Source organism: Cloeon dipterum, chromosome X (assembly GCF_949628265.1).
Source record: "Cloeon dipterum chromosome X, ieCloDipt1.1, whole genome shotgun sequence".
In the NCBI taxonomy this organism is placed as follows: Eukaryota; Metazoa; Arthropoda; class Insecta; order Ephemeroptera; family Baetidae; genus Cloeon; species Cloeon dipterum.
Genome location: NC_088790.1, coordinates 7507164 through 7527980, shown reverse-complemented (window position 1 = coordinate 7527980; position 20817 = coordinate 7507164). Strand labels below are relative to the sequence as shown.

General features: G+C 41.4%; 1 protein-coding gene across 1 annotated transcript in view; it reads left to right on the top strand.

The window, feature by feature from the left end:
* sand (sandman) overlaps positions 1-20817 on the top strand; it is a 37665-nt gene continuing 16848 nt past the window's right edge. The window contains exons 1-3 of the mRNA XM_065494384.1: positions 1-230; positions 19785-20144; positions 20454-20712. Of these exons, the coding sequence (XP_065350456.1) occupies positions 19941-20144; positions 20454-20712 (463 nt within the window). The 5' untranslated portion in view covers positions 1-230; positions 19785-19940. The remainder of the gene's footprint in view (positions 231-19784; positions 20145-20453; positions 20713-20817) is intronic.

Here is a 20817-nt window from a genome sequence, read left to right as displayed (position 1 = left end):
CCGCGAGGAAGTCTGGAGTTATTTTTGACCGAGCCTGAAAGAGGCCTCCTCGTGCGATCTAGTTTGCGTGCGAGCCTCGAGCAGTGCGTTTGCTTTCCGAAACGCGTGTGCCCTCGATTTCCTCGGCCGGCCGTCTCACCTGTGGGTTTGCCCGTCGGGTGCGGTGGACAAGCAGAGGTGAGCACCGAGTGAGCAGCCCAGCCGCCTGCAGCTCGCCCCCGGGGCAACAGGTTAGCTAGAATCAATTACCTTTGTGTGCGACGCGCGAAAATTCAACTCAAATTCACAACAATTGTGTGGAAAGCGGACTTTGACGTGCAAATCGTTTGATGGAATGGTTCTGGGCGGGCTCAATTACAAATGAGCTCCTGAAAAGGTGTTGGGAAAAATGTTTTTGAGCAGAGTTCGTCATATCAGTTTTTGCTCTTATTTTATTTATTAAATTAGTTAGAAATTTAGTTTATTTATATGAAAAAATCCATTAACATTATTGCTTTGTTTTCTCCTCGTGTTTCAACTAATTTTCTCACTTCTGCAGAAGCGTGTATTGGTGCACTTTATTTTCATAACAAACTTGTATAGCATAACTCCATTACGAAAACCGAGTCTGAGCTGCCGAATTTCTCCTTTAACAAATACGCTCGAGTCAGTTCAAAGCTCATGCAACTTTTAGTTGGCTATGTGTATATACATGCACTTGGTTTGCCGTCAACCCTCTCAAAACCCTGGGCGCCAAGTTGTTAGCTCGCGATTAATAATTCATCGTGCACCCTAATTGACATTCGCCGTTAGAGAACATGACGTTAAAAAGCGATGCAGTTCGCACTTCAATTAAAGCGAGAGAGCGCAGTGTGGAGAGATGAGCTTGGCAAATATCTGTCTACCCTCGTCAGATGCAAACTTCGCAGCTTTGCCTTTCGTAATTCCATACCTGCGCGAAATAATTATCTGCGGACGAGAGAGAGAGATTGCATTTCCTTCTGCTCAATAGCGGCGCCTCCGCCTTCTTGAAATAGTTATGCCTGCAATCAAAAGCAGCATGACCTAGCTTTTCTGATGAAAATTGTTGCGCTGGCATGAATTGAGGCCGGATTATCGCAGATGCAATTTTCCTCTGCTGCTTCTTACAAATTATTACATCTCCTGCGCGAGCAGATAGCGAGTAAATTTTGTCTGGAACGCTCATAACGGCTTCTCGTGTCGAGCACCTCTAATGCGACTTTATAATCTGAACTATGCCTCTCGATAAACCTGTACGGTTTAACTTAGTCGTTTTAGCAATCAAAATCGAAACTCAACAGCTCCTGGAAGTTGCCTGATGAGTGACATAATACATCTTCAGTCAATCTAATTAGTGACAAGTTCCAATTTCGTAATCAAACCTGAAATTTAACAATAAAATGTTTAATACGGAACAAAATGTCGTTGCTGAATTTTGCATATTTTAATTATGCATAAATAATAAATATTGGCATCTGTCCTTCTGAGTGAGGTACTCTTTGTGTTTAATTAAAATTCAATCACGTATCCCCGAGGCTTCAATCAACAAAAATTTGTTGATATATGACACAATCCGTAAATCACAAATAAACCATTCGCCAGGAAAGAAAAATATAGAATTCAAAGTGCGGTACACTTACAAAATTTCTTAACATGGAGGCAAGCTATATGTGCTATTGGCATTACAGTAATGAATAAAAAATATGCGAAAATGTGCATGATTTTTAATTAGTTTTAGTTAAATTGTTATTCATCTAGTTTTTCATTCAGCTATGATTACAAACAAAAAATATTGTGTAAAAACTTTTTTAATTTGATCTTGCTTGCTATTGACAACTTTCAATTTGGAATTTTTTACAAATTAATTTTTTTTTATCAAAATGCTTCTCATGAAAGTCTAAGGAGATCCAAACAATAATTTTTAGCCAAGGAATAGAACTCGCCCTCGACGAAAAATATAAGTTTGAAGATTTTATATAGGAATTAAAAACTTTCAGGACTTAAATGGTAACCTGAATCAGAGAGGCATAAATTATTGGAATTTAAAGAGCAGACAGCTCCACTTTTGGAAATTTCAAACCTTTTTCAAAGTTTCAGAAAGAGCAACATAATTTTGCTTCCAAATCTGAGTTTGAAAAAGTACTGGCCAAAAGCTAACTTGTTCTATATTTTTATAAACGGAACTCCTCTCACACAAAGGAATACTATTTCTATTAGGTCTCTTTAAAAAATCTGAATGTCAGAGCTATTCTTTGTGATGAAATTGTTATTATTATTTATCCATCAATTCACGAAAGATAACGAAATGCCACTCTATTTCGTAAGTTTATCTTAAGTTCGTCAACATACATTCTGTGAATAGATGATTTGCTTTTGCATCATTGAATTAAACTAACATGTATTGTGCAAATAGGGCAAGCTACAAATGATTGGACCGGTTAACCACAATCTTTGAAAATGAGATTTGTCCTTCGAGATAATTTGATTTGGGCAGCAATCTGAGCATCTCTCCGCGCTTATACAAATTGAATTACAAATGAGGTCTGGCAAGTTTCGCTGCGTCACATTGCAAGTGCGCGCAGAGACAGCGCGTGCGAGTGTTGCGAGAGCGGAAAACAATAGCAGATGGGACGAGCGGCGCACGCATTATATCCAGCAGAAATAAATTATTGCACTGAAGTGGCAGAGCAGCTCGTTTGTGTGGCAAACAAGTCCAGTCGACTCTGTGGGACTGCTCCCCAGGGACCCGGCACAAGCAGAAAGGACCACTCTAGCACATTACCCATTCATAGGCTGGACTCGCAAATCCACACAACGGGCATTCAGAAAAATGAGACAGTACGGCAAATCCTAAAGTCGGGGCTAACTTAATTTGCAATTCGCACACCCACTCCCGCGCTTTGTACATCTTTGTAATTACAGTGCTCGGCAGTAAAGCGAGAGTGAGAATGTTCGCACGGCTGGAAAATGAAGTGTTAAAAGGCTCTTCTTTTGCATAAACCCCTCTTTCAAAGAGGAGCGATTCACAGAATTATTCATAGTTGCGTCAGTGCATAAGTCTGTTTTCCTTGTGAACGTAGCAAAAACACGGCGTTCGCGTTACCTTGATGGAGCTTAATTAATTAGCAGATTAGTTGGCGCTATTGTGGATATTATGAAACACTAGACTTTCTCTTTAGACTGGAAACACGTCAAACTTATCTACGATCTATCGCCGCTAAATTTCAACTCGGCCACCGGTGAATGCGCGGGGAAGAAATATAATTTCGGCCGGGAAGGCAAGCGGAATAAGATTTAAGCCGGCAATGGTGGCACTATCAGAAAAGGCTTTCGCAAACTCAAGCTTTGCAGAATTTATCGGCACTCTCGTCGTCGGCGCAGTCTGTGCAAATCCCTTTTGTCTCACTTGAAAATAATTTAGGCTGCTAATCTGTATTCTTTGCACCTCCGAATTAAAAGGAACATTTTTCATATCTGGCAGCAGCACGTGACGCGAGTTTTTTGCCCTCGGCGTAAGCAAGCAGTCGTGGACTAGCTAATTAATTTCGGCGTGGGCAATACTACAGCTGAACAGCAAATGGGCTCGGCAAATTCGCCCGCCGCCGCTGACACTGAGGCGCACACCTGACTCCGAGATAAATTTCACCGCTTTGGCATTGTGCCGTGAAATCGAAACCCCCTTTGGGTTTGTTTATCTCTTTGTGCTCGTCTTCATAATTCGAAAGGTACGCCGCCGCCGCCGCACCCGCGTGACGTCGCACAGACACGCACGAACAACCCGATCCGCCTTTGTTGACAAGATTATTCAGCCGACAAGCAATGCCAGTGTGTTTATTTGTATTGGATTATCGGAGATGAATCCGCGATTTCGAGACTGCGGCGCGCAGAAATTTCACGCGAGCACCGTCGTCTCTGCCTCTTGAAGCAGCAGATGCCTGAAATAGCAAATTGAATGCGAGATTCGTGGCTTCCTCTCGAACAGCTATCAGATGAAAGCATTTTCTTGTATATTTGTATTGAGAGGGAAAAAGCTGAGACTGTTTTCTTCGTGATGCCTGAATTCAAATCTAATTAAGGAACAGCTACGACGTGAAAGTTTGTCAGGATCTCATGAACAATCTTTGCAAGGAAAGTGAGGAACAAAACAACCATTTCCGAGATCTCGCGCTTTTGTGGCAAGCAACCTTAACGGTTCTCTCGTTTCACTGCAAGTGACGTAAATTTCTCCATATTGAGATATCCGATTACTAACGTTTACCGGAAAGTTCACGTTAGGAAATCTTCAACAAAAACTGCATGCAACAGCTTGTTTGCTTACCATTCATGTCGGTAGTTCGATGTGGTTTTACGTGGAAAATAGAAATAACTGGAGTGTGTATTCTTTGATGACAAACTCCGCCCTCTCAGAATGGCGGAGAAGCATCAGCAGCAGGTCTTATTTACTTGCGCCACACCACCGCTTTGAGTCACATTTTCCCCTTGAGCGATTGTTGACACGAAATGACAAGATGCACACGCACAGTGTGCCGCAAAGGGGTTGGAATGAAGAGAAATGACGCAAGGCAGCAGGCAGCCCTCGACGAGGACGCAGAGTTAAAACCGTCCTTCGCTCTGTGAGCGAAGGGATTAATTTCTGAATTTATAATTCGACTTGTAGGAGCTGCGAGCTTCATGGTGAATTTAATTTTACTGCGCAATTAATCAGCCAGATCGCATATTAATTGGCGGCAACTTTTCTCGATAAAACGCCCCAAGACAGACATGCGTCGAATGTAGGTCGCCGTATTTTACTCACCCTTGCGGAAGAAATTATCAAATGCAAAGTTCCCGTGTGCGCACCACGCTGAAAAAGCGGAAGCATATTTCACGATAATGGCGTCACCCGTGCCCCTGAGAAATGAGAAGGTATGCAACGCGTCGCACATTCGAGATAATCTGGTAGCATAACTTCGCAAAGAGTGCAATTCCCACTCCAGGAAGCGCGGCGAGTGCTTCCAGCCGAATTAAAAGATAAAGAAAGAACAAAAAGGCAGTTGGAGGCGCTTTTCCCTCTTCTCGGCTGGTGCGAAGAGCGTTTTGTTTGCCACTTTTTGCAACTTTGTGTTCTACATCTCACTGAAAAGCCTGCAAAGCAAAAACTTGTTTATCTCGGAAGAAGATGAGCATAACAAACACACCTAATAAACAGTCCAATAAATCTTTTATTGATTTTTCTTCCATGTTCCCCCATTATTTAGTATATTGCCCCTGTAATAACTTCCTACTAGTGATAGTATTCCAAGTTTCCCACAAGATATACATTTTTGTAAATTGGGTTACTCTTCTTTAGAAAATAATATCGGGTTTCTACAATTACTCGTATTTAACTTATCTATTTCACTACCGCCTGCCACTATGCTATGATTAGAACTCATTCGTATCACAATTTAAGTCAATATTAAAATAGTTGGTTTTAGCCGTTTTCCAGCTTAAATTGTTCTCCTCACGGATGAATGAATAATTGAAATTTTTGACTCCAAATTTGTTATACATTTGGACGATTTTGACCAATGAAAATATGGTTAGAAATCAAAACATGAGTAGTTGGTAACGTTCATTAATTAGACACCATAAAAATTTGCAAGTATCCTTCAACTTTCAAGGAAAACTTTTCAATCAGAGTCCAAAAATATTTAGTTCATATAATGATTTAAATTGAGAGAAATAAAAGTATTTATTTCCGAACATTTCAAGTCAAGCCAATCCAAACGAATCATCAGCAATGGTGCTCCGTCAGCTGCGAATCGCTGCTATTACCTAACAAAAAATGGTACAAACGAAAAAGTCTTTTGTGTCTACACAAAAAGAGTACATTGTTACACGACACATGATTAATCCAATATGAGAGAAACCATTTCTTTACATCCTTTTTCGCTCGATTTCCGTCTCTGAGTTCTTTTAGTTCACATGGCAGCATGGAAGCATGAAAGGAAAACCAAGATTTCTCTACAAATTATCGATTTTTCCCACATTTTGGTGTTTTGGCTAGTATATTTTGGCCCAATATAGTCGATAATTGAGTCAGTTTTGGTCAATTTAGAGATGCCACCTTTGAAATCATTATTGGTAAAGTACTGAATTACCTAAGTATCTGTATAAGTTGCACTAACTAGCCGCATACATAGCTATTACTTGGTTGCACTTGGGAGATCAATGAAAATCATGTGTTCTTTCTCTCACTCTCTGTACTGTACGGACTTCTCTATTTATTCTTCTCACACCTCCACAAAGTGCGCGCCACCTGTCGGTGACTACCTTTGCTACTTTTGCATATATAACAATATGTTGTCTGGTGCCGTCAACAGAGTTTAGAGAAATTTAAAAAAATTATTCAGATCTAAGAATTCAACAGGAATTATTAATTTATTTGCAATAAAATTATATTGGTACAACTGTTGACTTATTACCTGTGTCATTTAATCATTTGCAAAAATGACAAAATCAGCTGTTATTAATCTTGTCTGTGTAGGTTTACGTGCCCAAACCAAACCATAATTACAAATTTAGAACCAGTTAGATTAAAAAAAATTAAATTAAAAAAGGTAAATTGTTTTAAATAAGCTATATTAGTTAGCAACTAAACTTTCAAGACTCAGCTAGTCAGCTATCAAAATATTTAAAACGAATTAAAGTGATATCAATGATTCTTGAGCCACTATTAACGATGGCACATCAGTCACGTAGCTCTCATTTACGTTTTGATGCGTGAAAATCTTTGAAAAGGTTATTTGAACCATTGAACAATGTGTATCTGCTTGGTTCATTTACTTATGTAATTAATTCCTCGGATGAACTCGAGGTGTTGATTGGAAACAAATGAGTATTTTTACTGAGATCAACCCAGCTGTAATTGTTACTGTTTGCGCTTCGGTTTTATTTGCATGCAATACTGCATCGCAAGAGCATTGAAGTGCAACTCAACAAGCAATTATGCCGGTGAAACAAACTGCTGATGAACGCGCATTGTCGATGAGAAGCGCGTAACATTGTTTGCAGGCATCGCACACAGACGGGTGATTTTTTTATTGGCTGAATCGCAAACGCCGCACGTGTGCATGCACAATGGCCGAGTTCACATGATTGCAAATCGGCGTAATAAGTGGTGTGCAGCTGTGACAATAACACAGCGGGAAGCTGCCGAGAGGGCAACAAATACACACGCAAAGAGAGAGTCAGTTTGTTACTCGCGGCGGCGTCAAGGTGACGTCACTCGCGGCGAAGAATAGTAGCAGGTACCGTTCGCTCTTCTCCGCGCTGACTGCTATTTTTAACATTTTTAAGTGAGTGGGCCTCATTCTCTTCTCGTGCCACTCTCGCAGATGATGATGGCGTGTGTAAGCGCCAGCCTTTCCTGTCTGTTTGTGCGCGCGAGGCATCGGGGCGGCCTGCTCAAGTTTTATTATCCCTGCTCTTCGGGTGACAAAATCAATTAAGAAAAAATACCAGCAGCATGCTCTTTTGTTGACTGGGCCCTCCATTACAGCGCAGCGCGAAATTTGCTGATGAGTTCCGGCCGCCCGCGCCGCGCCGCGCCGCACCACTCCGCTCTCTGTCGCTATCGGCACCTGCACTAATCAAATTTGTCGCCTGGACCTTTTTTCTAGACGCTTCCTCGGAAAATCTCATTCCAGGAGACGTGCCCTTTCCTCGGCCTGAGTGCTGCTGACAATATCGGATTAATATTTTCCTTGCCGAGATTTTCTTGATGCAACCGTGATGTGATTAGTAGCAGGGGAAGGATTTGTTCGAGCATGCAAATCCAAGTAAATGAAAGACAGCACAGTCAGCATCATAATCGATTCAATTATTTCTATTCGAGAGAGTTCGAGTACGCAAAATAAATTATCCCACATTTAATGAATTCCTGGAGCTCTGTCTCGGTTAAAGACAAATTCAACAGATCTTCCTGCTCTCTCTCCGTCTCAACCTTGAGTAAATGTTGTCGGAGGATTGCGTTCACGCCGACTGAGCTCCGCAAACGCGAATCTTCTGCGTCAAAACAAAACATTGGCGATGGCAGAAATGAGACACCAAGGAATGCTTCCGGCAGTATTTGCGATAAAATATTGTGTGCGAGCTGCATTCCGATCCACGGCGGGCCTTCTCTCGTCTCGTACGCTGTCGCGTGATGACTTTCAGTGAGTAATGGCCGCGTGTCACAATGTCATGTGTGAAATGAGAATTCCTCCACATTGTTCTTACAAACGTTTTCAGCAGCTAGCTGCGTCGGCTGGAGATAGTGAGTGTGCATAAAGTCCTTTCTCCCTCGGCTCGGCTCGGCTCGACGCGACCTTTCTCCTGCTCGCAGACTTTTATCTCGCTGGCAATGTTTCTGTCACTGCGTCGACAGGCAATTGCGGAAATGGGGCCCGCGCCTACTTAATGCTCTCCTGCTCAACTAAACTTTGTGCAAATTGAGGAAAATGTCACAGGCCTGCCGTCCAATCAAAATATTTGGCGTGAGATACGCATCCACCCTTCAACGCACTTAACCCAAGTGACTAACGCTCATCAGGAAACACTGCAGTAGTTATATTTCACCCAAAAAAGTGGCCTATTTGCGTTCATAAATCCTCTGCATTGATATCGAATTTGAAAAATAAACACTGACGAGCGATGGAAAATTTTCAGCGAGCACCGCTTCACGCCATAAATTTCCTCCGTAACCATCTGTGAGCGGAACCAGCGGCATGCAAGCGTGCGTGTGCAAGAGAGAGCGAATATGACAACATTGTTCTCGTCGCGATGCGAAACAGCAGCAGACAACAAATTTCCCCTGGAGAATAGACAGCAACGGCGGCGGCGGCATTTATTGGAAAAAGGCTTCGCGGGAAAGAGCCCATGAATTTCCATTTGGCAGATTTAAAAGTGTGTTTTATCGCAGCGGAAACTGCCAGGAATTTAATATACTGCATCGACGCTACAAGGCATCGATCACGCTGGCCAGGCCTTTGCTGCCGTCCAACTACTCATTTTGTTAATATTAGCCAGCCAAGCTGCAAAAAATCTTTCACAACTTTGTGACCTAAAGCATCCCAATTCTTCATGCAATTAGATCATGCGAAATTTGTAAGCACTCCTCTTCAGCTTGTTGGGAAACTGTACTAAAACAATTTAATGACTGATGAGGAAGGCAATGAGGAAAAACGAGGATCCCCAGGGTATGATTTATTGACACAAATATAGAAGGAAATAGTGTCGAATTAATACTTTGTGCAGTGATGTATCAAATTACTGTTGGCGTAGCTCCTCATTTATAATACCATCCAGGGAAACAAGGATACTTAAAATTAATTTGGATGATTCCCAGAACGCGATTTTCCTTATTGAACGTTTCTATGGATATCAACCATATTAATAATCCCGCTTTTGCTCAAAGTCATATTTTTTGTGTCAGTTATTTGTGCCACGCAATCCGGCGTTTATCGTTTGCGGAGGTATCTTCTTCCTCTAAAAGGGTATTACCCGATGATCAGAAAAAATCAGCACGTGGGAATTTATGTCGGCAGCAGCAGTGGTTTCATTCTCGGCCGACCTCGACGGGCAAGAATTGCTGCCAATAAAGCGCGAAATAAATGCAGCTGGCTGCTGCTGGTGCATTCACCAGTCAAAAGCGCGCGTCTGATTTATGACGCTGTTGGAAAAGCAGTCCGAGTTGGTGCCAAATAATTGCCATCGTTTTATTTGAAGCGCAGAAAGCCGCACAAATGAGCGCACAATGCGAAATAAAAAAGCGGCCGGCGCGGATAGTGTGCTGCAAATATAAAACAGTCGCGCGCTGGCTGCGCTCGCTGCCCGCCCGATCCCACTCTCGGCTCGAGGCGGTATTTATTGACGTATTGATGCTGGGTGGAAATGCGAGCGCGCTCTAGTTGCCTTTGAGATGCTCGCCGCTCGCCCGCCCGCTTCCTTATATTTCTATTGTCTGCTGCTGGCGGAGAATGAGCCCGCCTTGACGGATGATCTGTCTGTCCGTGGTGCTGTTGCACTTGAGCTGAGGTGATGAGTAATGGGAGGCTTCTAATTAAAAGTATGGACACCAAGGGCATGATGAAAGAACGAGGGATAAAATTGAACCGTTGCAGTCACTCTTGATTGAAAATTTTTTGATCAACTCATAGTAAAAAAAGAAAATTCTGTGATAAGATTCACCGTTCAATAATATTTTTAATTAATAATAAATATTGTATATTTTCTATATATCAAAATACATATATGGTAAAAGCAGTAAATAGTGTTCACAAAGCTATTAAAACACGATGTTTTACATTATATAAAATTAAGTCTTGTTGAGTTACGTAACAATATAATGTCAGAGATTTTCTTGTGTCTGTCTTTCATTTTAATATCTCGGAAACTAGTAAAATATCAGATACATCTTTAAATATTTACATGTACGTGTGGCAGAAATCCTTTCAGTCGAGGCTAGAGACAAAAAGGTTAATCCACTCAAATCCTTTTACCCACCATTGGGCTGTGTGGTACACAGTTTTACTTTGTTTGTAATGCTATTTGTACGAAACAATGTGTAGCAACAATCCAGGATAACGAGATTGACGCTTTCTCTATCCTCCTAGTAAATAAATGGACCATGCCTCGAAATACATGGCCGTAGTGGGTTCTGAACTCTGGAAAAGACGCCACGTTAAAAACTCGCTCTCACATTCGCCTTTGTGAGGAGAAAGGAAACTGTGCCGCAGCGCGCATTAAAAATTTCAAGTAACACAATTTTATATTTTGGTTAAATATTTTTCAAAGCAAATAGTAATTTATTTTCCATTGATAGAATTTAATTGTGAATAATTTAATGGTCAGACAAGTCGTACAATTAAAGGCCGAAACCTTTGATATCTTTGAGAAAATAAATGTCTAAATCCAATACATAACTCTCCTGTTAAACATCTTTGGTTGCTGTTTTCATTCCTGATTCATGAGCTAAAATGGGACTTTGAGATATTCAATGCAATCCTTTAATGAACAGTTAAATAAAATAATATTTTCTTTGTGTTATCTTGAATATCGAACATAAGGAACGTCTGCAAAGTAAAAGGTAAAAAAGCAATTTTAAAGATGAAAAAATATTTGCTCATATCGAGCATCATCTCTTGCTGTTTAAGAAGCGAGCGAGCTCTTTCATTCGGCTAATAACATATTCCAGCTATTATAGCTGCGCTCATCTGCATGTTCAGGAAATTCTACAGCGCACGGCCCAACAAACAGACGTCAAATATTCAAAACAGCCGGCTCTTGGGCTCGGCAATGAAAAGGCTGTTGGTGTGCTTTCCTTTCTTTCTTTTCCTCTCTTGACGGCAGGCAGGAGATCCGTTGCTAAGGAATAATAATTGAATCACCGCGAACGAAATCGTTTCGCTTCGGCATAATGGCTCAGCATTTCCGGCTCTCGGCTCGTGCACGCGCGTTGCTGCCCCCAAATCGCAGCTACGTCGGGCAATTTAACCTGCGCTGCTATAAATTTCTGCAGGGGCCGGTGCTGCCGGTGGTTTATGGAAAAATAATTTAAAATAATGAGCCGCGGATGGCATGCTGAGTCGAGAGAGTGATTCATTGATCTGATCCGCCGCCACCAGTCCCCGGAGAGAGGGCTGTGGCTCGATGGTTTCTCTCGCTCTTTTCGCCGCCGCCGTTGCATCGGGATTCAATTGCCTGTTGCTCGGCAAAAAAGGAGGAAAGTAATGCGTTGCGCCTAAGCATTACCCCAACAATCAATAGAAAGCGTTTTTGTAGCTATTTTTTGATCATCCGGCGTCTCCCAACGTATGAATAATAAACGCAGAGCGTTGGCGATTCGCAACTCATGCGCTGCCAACTTGACACATCAGCGGCGGCGGCGGCAGCTTTGTTCGCCCACTCTTATTACAGCGAGTGAATTAAACGCAACTTGGCTTATAAATATTCATCTGGCGCAACTAGGCGTTCTCGCACGAGAAAATTGCAGTTTTGAAACTTCTCACATGTGGAGAGCGGAAAAAGCGAGTTGATTGGAAAGAAACCAGAGACGGAAATATCGCGAACGGCAAACTTTCAGCGGACGTCGATAGCAGTCACCCTTATCATTTAATTTTCTTCCTAATTATCACTGATTCCTCGCTGCTGATTTTTTGAAAACTTTTCCAATTAAGACGAGTCTCTTTCACTGGCTCTCTCTCTCTCTCTCTCTCTCTCTCTCTCTCTCTCTCTCTCTCTCTCTTATTGTACCGCCTCCATCTGCCTCAGAACTTCTTGCTCTTTTCCGGTTTAATTCATCAAAGTTGCTGCCTGACGTGAAATCAAACTTGCCGGGATGCACTTTAAAGTAATTAACTATCCCTCCCAACCCTTTCAAACAGGATTAATTTCCCGTTTACCTGCTGATGAGGAAACATGAAAGTTTGTTAAAAAAAAGTCGGGCACGTTGCTCAAGCTAGTTGATAGAAGGATCACGTAGCACATACATGCGTAAGCATATTTTTAGATTTTTTACCGCGCCGAGAGAAGTTTTGAGCCGCCGAAGATTTATGACGCGTTATAAAGGCGATTAATTCAAAATATATCGCGAATTTTGCGTAATTTATCCGACAAAAAAATCTGCTCAACAAAAACACATCATAAATCTTCTTCTTAAATCCATTTTTGCGCACTCGCCAAAACGCTTTTGCAAAAACGCTGAATAACAAGCCCGAGCAAACCGGTGCGCACCAGCAGAGTTTTGAATAGAACTAATTTAGAATTGGCTAGACGCGTGATGTATACCTCCACTTTCCTATAAAAAATGAGGTATGAGGAGGACAGCTAATTTTTTTGAAAAGCTGCCAAACTTGGAGCGGCTAGCGGCGATACTCGCTGCGGTGGCACTAGCGTGTTTTAATTTTTTCATCTCATCTCTCCACACCTTGAGGAAGCGAGTGTAGCAAGATAATTCAATGAGGCTTGAAAAAGCGGCCTCCCTGCTGCCTATTTACGGCTTTGGGGCGTATTTTGTGTCTGACGACGAGAGGGAGACGCAGCACAACGCAGAGAGACACTTCAGGTCGCAACGAATGATAAATATTTCATAAGCTTGGCTGCCGTTTTATTGGTCTGTGTAGGCAGCCCGTGTGTGTCTGTGTGGCGTGCTATCAAAATACACGAGAAACCATTAAATGAATGTATCGCACTGCGACAGACAACGACGCGGGGGGAGAAAGTATTTTTTCGCCTCGCATGACAGATCATTACTTTTCTCGCTGGCCGATTTTTGAGATTAGAGCAGGCAGCTGGAAAAATATTTTGCCGCTGGGCAGAAAGTCATTAAAGTGTCTCTGACGTGATTCAATCGAGATTTATTTTGGAGGCAGATAAGAAATTGAGCCTTTCTCGCGAGGGACAGCCCCTGCCAAGATTTTTGCCAAAAATTAATTCTGTCAAACAAATGTAAAGGATGTAAGGGATAAATTTCCATGGCAGAGCTATATTTCTCTTCCTAATCTACGAGAGCAATATTTTTTAACATCTCTTTCGACGTTTTGTTTGTCACCAGGACTAGCAAAATTTATAGATCCAATTTTTATTAATATCCAAGGCTCAAGCTATACACGTTTGGATTATTTAGGCTGAAAAGTTTAAAATGAGATTTTTAGCAAGGCTAAACAAGTGCAACTGGCTGGGAATTTCCTAAAGCATCATTCACATTAAAAAAAGGAAGCTCTGATATCAATCCAATATACGTGGGGATAAATTGTAGATCACTTAAAGTACAATTTTTTATATTGCATAATTTTTTAAATTTTAGTTTATTTAAAATGCTCAAAGATGAAGGTAACCAGTCATTTTTTTTTAATTATTTCCGCTTTGTGCGATTTTCATAAATTAATTAAAAGTTCTCAAAAGAAAACTCGCTACCATAAATATATTTTAAGAGCTAAATTTTATTGAATTAGGATAAAAATCGTCTTTTGAAAGCCGTTAAAAAACCTGACTGCTCGAAAATATAATTCTAAATTATAAACCTTTTTTTAGAAAGAACACCGCATAAATTTCAGCAGTAAATGAGACCATAGAGAATCTGTATTTACTTTTTGTTAGCTCTGTATGCAAATCTGTTTGTGGCTAATAAGAAATTCATGGCACACGCCAATTTCCATACTGCACGCGGAGATGGAGAATCGCAGGTCAACCGATATTGCATTCATTGTTTGTTGTGATAATGCCGCGCGCGCACACTCGAAAGCAAATAATGCAGTACTCGAGCAAGCGCAAATTCTACATGGCCGAGTGAATTGTACTCGGACATATGTACTGAACTAGGTACACTAGACGGCACAAACCAAACAGATAGACACCATGCAGTCTGTCACAAACTCGGTATCTTGCGCACGACTAGAGCGAGTGGACCCGATGCCAATGATAATCCGCCGAGCTCAAGTGGAATAATAGTGTGTGCATGCCAGGCTCAAGTTTAGCAGCGCTGAGCTCGCCGTGGCCCCAATTTGCAGATGCAGATTTGTGATAAATGAATCGACCCAGAACCGCATGTTCCAATCCTCTCTGCGCCTCCGTCGAACGAGGATTGACGGGCGATTCGAGTTTCGCAAAAGCACGTTTTGGACGGGATCGTTTTCATCATAAATTCGCGTATTTGCAATTTTCATACACCGCGCCGTGATTTCGTGTGCGCACCATTCCGGTCACGGGTGGCAACAAGTATTGCAAAAATTCGGTTATTAGTAGAGCGCGCGCGAGTTGCGGTCGTGCTTTGGTGCGCGCATGCAGTGTGACACCACTATGTCAGCTTGTCTCGTCGCCGCAATGTATCCATCCGTCCGTCCGTCCCCCATTCAGAATTCTAATGCCGATCGCAGCTCGCCGTCCGTCAGCTGCAAATCAATATCCATCCAGCCAGCCAGCCATCAGCGGCACCAGTTCATGCGGAAGCAAATATAATAGCCAGCGGCAGTCGAATTCCGAAAAAGTGGCACCCGCTGCCGATCAATTTGCTCGTAATTGAGCCGCGCTGCAGACTCCGGGAGCGCGGCTCGACTTTCGCTCTACTCGCGTTCATTAGTCACGCGAGCGACTGTGTGTATACACTGTTCGCTGTGTGTGCTGCTCGCCAAATCGGCTGAATTATGTCAACGTGATTAAGTAGAGGCGCTTTTCCGCCGTTTTGTTGCGAAGGGGTTGTTACCAGAGACCTTTAAGGCAAGAAGTTAAATGCTGCAAATAGGGTTTCACGTCGAGTGAAACGCAGGTTTTTGTTTCAATTTAATTGCTTGTTATTTTTTACGTATTAACACGCAAGCCTAAAAAAGAGTTTGAAGAAATTATGTAAGACGTTCTTTCCAGACAGTTTGAGAAATCAAAGAAATTAATGGGAAAAGAAAAGAAGGATTCCAAAGAGAGAAAGCAGAGAGCAAAATTATTCAAATTTTTTAATGTAGTCAAGTATTCACATTTTTAATATTCAATTTAATTATTAAAAATGTACAGCAGATCTGACAAGATATTCCAGGCTTTGTCTGCAGGACCATTTGAATTTTGCCATGGCCGAAAGCTAAAATGTATGCAGCATTCAGTCGGAGGTCTAGGTGGCCTCCATTCACTGTACTAACAAATTTTTTCTATCTAAATTTTCGCTTCCCATACTTTAAAATTTTTTCTTTCATATTTTGCATATTTTAAAGAAATTAGACATTCTTTGTCAAAATGTATTATTGTTTTTTATAATTATTCAAAATCCATTCAGGAAAATAAAGCAATTTTTTTAGCTGTTAAAATTTTTTCTCGGTTGTGTTAATATTTTCTTTTCCATGGGCTAATTATGCCGGACTATCATTAAGACAATTTACATAACCAAATTGATTAGTTTAAAAATTTTAATGTTGATTTTTCTCGTTCTATGCTCAGCAGTCATCAGATGGAGTAATATTTTTAAAAGAACGCACTACTTTAAACATAAATTTATATGCTGAAAAAATATAATAAATGTGTATTTTGCATTCAAAGCTAAAGAATGATTAAGTGATGCAAAATAAGATTTTATCAATAATTTTATCAAGAGTTGCTTGCCGTTCCCACTTTTTTTTGCAAAATTATAATTTGAGCAGTATGCACAAGTGCAGGAAAGTAGACCTTTGCTTAAGAGACTAGGAGTAGTTTTCACTTATGCAATTTGTTCATATTTTTTCCACCACCTCACTCATGCAAAACGCCTCGAGTCGGATAATCTAATTACATGGCGAGTATGGGGAGAGTAAAAGGTAGACAGGAGCAGCGCGATGGTGCTCGAGATACTCCAGAATTTGTTGTCTCGCGAGTGAAAAAGCAGCAGCAGCGAAAAGTGTGCTCGTAAATTTTGCTACAGTTGCCATCTTGGCTATTGTTCCGCCCGCTTTGCCAAAGAGCGGCGGCGGCTCCCAGCTAATTAGCCGAGATTGAAACCAAGATTAGGATGGCTGCAATGTGGCGTAACAAATATGCTCCGTGTGGGCTCTTGAAGAAGAGGAGACGGTCCCAGCCGAGACTGCATCACGGACGGGCCATGAGAAGGCATCTTGCTGTCTTGAAAAGAATTAAATTAATTTTATTTTGTTCATATCAACAAAAAATCTTTCTAACGCTATTTTTTAATATTTAAAATTTTAAGATTAACATTCTATTTCAGAAAAGCGCAAATTTAAACTTAAAATAAATTCATGCAAGTGTATTAATATTCCGAAAATACAAAAACTATGCAACGCACTTCCTCCTTACATGTTAAGATAAATGATTTGTTTTCATTTTTGCAATTAATTTTTATTAAAATCGAATATTTTTTAATTTTTGGCCCAATTAAATGTTTCTACCATGATGTGTCTGAAAAATGAAAATCAATTCGCTTATTGTAATTCCGTCCTGACAAGCATATATGTGTCGTTCACTTGACTGTCCTATAAAACCAATATGTCTATTACCAAAGCTGCCCTCTTGTTAAAAAATGAAAATAGTTGTACGCCGTTGGCGTCTAATAAATATTATATTCTAATTAACTTTTTTATATCTCCAGAGCTATGAGCTACCATAACTACTTTGAAACTTATTACAGTTTGGTCTGCGTCGAGATCTTTCAGTTTTTCTGAATATTAATTATCATTCTGTCATAAAACTGTAGACAAGAAGTCTCTTTCATTCACGATAAAAGAAAGCCAGCCGTGATTTTGCAGCTCACGGGTCTCGTCTCGTCTGGCTGTCTCGTGGCCACCACACCAGAGGCTCTTCACCCACAATCAACCACGGCCGCTATTTATAATCGCGCACGATGAGCATTCAGACTGCTTGATGGCCCGCGCCTTCCTTTATTTCTTCTTCGCTGCCTCGTTGTTTTTATGGCGTTTTTAAGGGTTTCAGCTTGAGGTTAGGCGGCTGCTATTTTCAGATTATGGTTACTTTTTTGATACTGCGCTGCTCCTTTCTCTCTCCCTCGCGCGCGCAAAACTTTTCGTTCGACGCGGCGTGCTTCTTTTAATGAGCAGGAACTAGATCAAAAAACGACTCCGGCAGCGAACGCAATGCCAGAGGCATGCTGTGCCCGTCGAGAAAGTCGAGTTTCCTTTTGACCTCCCGCACGGCAAGCAGCAAGCGGCGGCAGCAGCACTGCGCCCAGAATAATTTGCAAGTTGGCAATTCGATTAGACGCACTCGCCCGTCGCAAAATCTCCACGGCGGCGGTTCACTTTCAGCCGGCGCCGTAACTTGCCGGGTCAGCCTCGTAAGAAAATTGGGAAAATGATTTTTACGACTGCTCAAAACAACGAATTTTTTAATTTGTGTAAACACGTGTGAAAAGCATTCGTTTGAATCGCGGGTTTAATTCTAGTTCGAGGCTGTTTTGCCGGGAAGCCAGCTTGTTTTGGTCTGGAAAGTTTTAACGATGAAGGAACTTAATTATCTGGAAAAATAAGTTACTTGTGCGCCCTGTGGGAAAATTCTCTCTGCGCCCGACGCTCGTTGCGTTTGATTAAACAAAAGTAAGTTAAGCAAGCAGCTCAGGAGCCGGCTTTTCGTATACACACTTCTGAGAGATGCAGCAATTAGTGGAGCTGAATTAACATCACCGTGCTGAATTTTTAATTGTCAGAATGTTAATTGTGTTTTAATTCACAAGACGCTGCAGCCGGGACTTAATTTGCATAAATATCTTCTCAGATAGCAGTAAAAATTTGTTTTTTCAATGTTAGTGTTCCAAAAAGGCAAATCCGCAGTAATTTAGATGGACAAATTAGCAATTAACGAGACGACGAATCATTGCGGTGCGATGGATATCTCTCTCTCTCTCCTACTAACGAGCAATTTTTAGCAATATGTCCGGGATTATTCGAATTTCGAAAGCGGAAAGCAATTAATCAATTATTCAAATACGTTTCGAATGTTGAGCGGTAGAGCGTTTGCGAGCCGCGCGCGGCCAGCACACTAATCGAGATTTATGGCGGACCGAGCTGCGCTCGCTCTCTTCCTCGGCATTATCATTATTTAATACGCATACATATGCATATCAAGTGGTGGGTATTACTGTTACAATCGGTGCAAGCTCTGTTTATTGTGTGTGGGTACACATTGGCTGCGCGCAGAAAACCGTTAAAATAATCCGGAACAGATCGCTGCGCAATAAGCTATTCGCTTTGCATATTGCACATTTACCCGACTCGCTCCGCTGTCTGGTCACGTCATATTGTTATAGATTTTCCTTACCAGCGTATGCTGCCATAGCAAAACCATTTCTGTCCGTTTGTTCAATGGACAGATGGACACCATACAATTACCTCTGGGTGGCATTCAATTCAACTTGGATAAACAAGGCAGATCATATTTAAACTAAGTTTCATCTGTTTTGTTATAATGCATATTCCCTCTGTTGCTTGGCTCCAGTTTGTACATATGGGAAATATCAATATCTATTCTATAACTTATTTTCAACGCCATGCAAAAACTTGGATATCGGATTAAGTTGCTGCGAAGGAAACCAGATCTAATCAACAAAAAATCTTAGTAAAAAGATTAGCTCGCATTGTTGAGCGCATGCTTTGTGCGAATTCGAGCGGATGAGAATTCTCTTGCACTAGCAATGACGATTCCATTCAGATTTGGGAGGGTTGCAAAAGCTTTCCAACTCGCCTCTTGTCACCTTTCCGGCATTCTAGAATGAATTTCACAGGACGAATCAGGTCTTTTATCCAAAGACCCTGGTGCGGGGCAGGAAAACGAGCTGGTTCTTTTTTCGACTGGGCTTCCTCCAATGAGGCCCGTGCGCCCATGTAATTAGTTTGCGATGATTTTGGGACACGGAGTTTTCACGAGCTCTCCGTTATCAGGGAGTAGCGCATCCCGCGCGAGGTGAAGCAAATAAAATAAATAAATAAATATTAAATTCATTTGAAAAGTTTCATCTATTCATGCAGCGGGGAAAATTCTACTAGAACACTTTTAATTAGTTGAAACTACCTAGCATCCAGTTTTAAAATTTATTTTGAATTATGTTAATGAATATTACGGGCAAAAATTGAACTGACGAAAGGTATGTAATCCATTTCAATAAATGGCCAAATCAATCTGCTCCTTCTCATATTAAAGGAACCTTGTTTTAACCAAGTCATGTGATGTGCATAGGCTAATTAAGCCTGTTTACCTTTACGCATTTTCAACAATGAACCAACCGTACATATCAATTTGAGTGGAATAATCTTTCTCACAAATTTTATCAGAGAAATTAACGGATCGATTTGTTTGATTCACAGGTGCCAGCGGGAGGTGGCAGTCCTGGCTCATCTATGAAGCAGAATGGGGAGATGTGTGGCTCGAGCGGACTCCTGGCCCGTCCCGCCGCCTGAGGACACTCGAGTGGTGCCCCGGGCCACGGTCAATATTATGAGACGGTCCAGGCCTCACCTGGCATGGAGCGAAAACGGTCCTCGAGGCACAGACAGCGGTACCGGAAGCGCAAGACCACCTGCGATAAGATCAAGGACTTCATCCGCGAGTTCATCGCGTTCATGTTCAGCAATGTTGGAATTATTGGCTTGGTCGTTGGTTACACCATCTGCGGGGCGTTCATGTTCCAGGCTATCGAGGGCACTGAGGCATCAGATGACAGAGAGGTAATATTTAGCATTAAGAAGTCATTTCAATCATAATATGGAAAAGATTTGAAAAATTTGCTATCTGTGTTTTTAATGAACTAATTTTATTAAAATTGAATGCCTGATTGCTTATGTTTGGGAGAAAGTTTTAACTAGATTCTATTTTAGGTTATTCTTCAAATGCACTTTACGTCCATAGGATTAATTTATTTATTTATAACTTCAATGATAAAGCAATTATTACTTCTGAAAGAAATTATAATAATCATTTAAAATTGGAAAAGTAGTACACATTTGAGGAGATCTATACAAAAAGTGGTCTTCTAGGAGGCGATTAAGGACATCCACTCGGCAAGAAGCAAGACAAGAGATCGACTGTGGGAGATTACGCAAAAATTCAACGTGCTGGAGGAGGAAGCGTGGCGCGAGCAGGCCGCTTCTGAAGTCCTCAAATTCCAGATGGAGGTGATAGATGCCATCAACAAAGGCTACGATGGCGTGGACGATGTGAAAGACCTCTCAGAAACGTCGCAGTGGTCCTTCTCAGGCGCGTTTCTCTACTCCCTCACTGTCATCACTACAATCGGTTAGTAGCAACAAAATATTATGTACTCCAGGACGCAAACCTTGGGAATGAAATAGATAGCAAAAATCTGTCATACATATGGGCTTAAGTTTCAACAAACCTAAT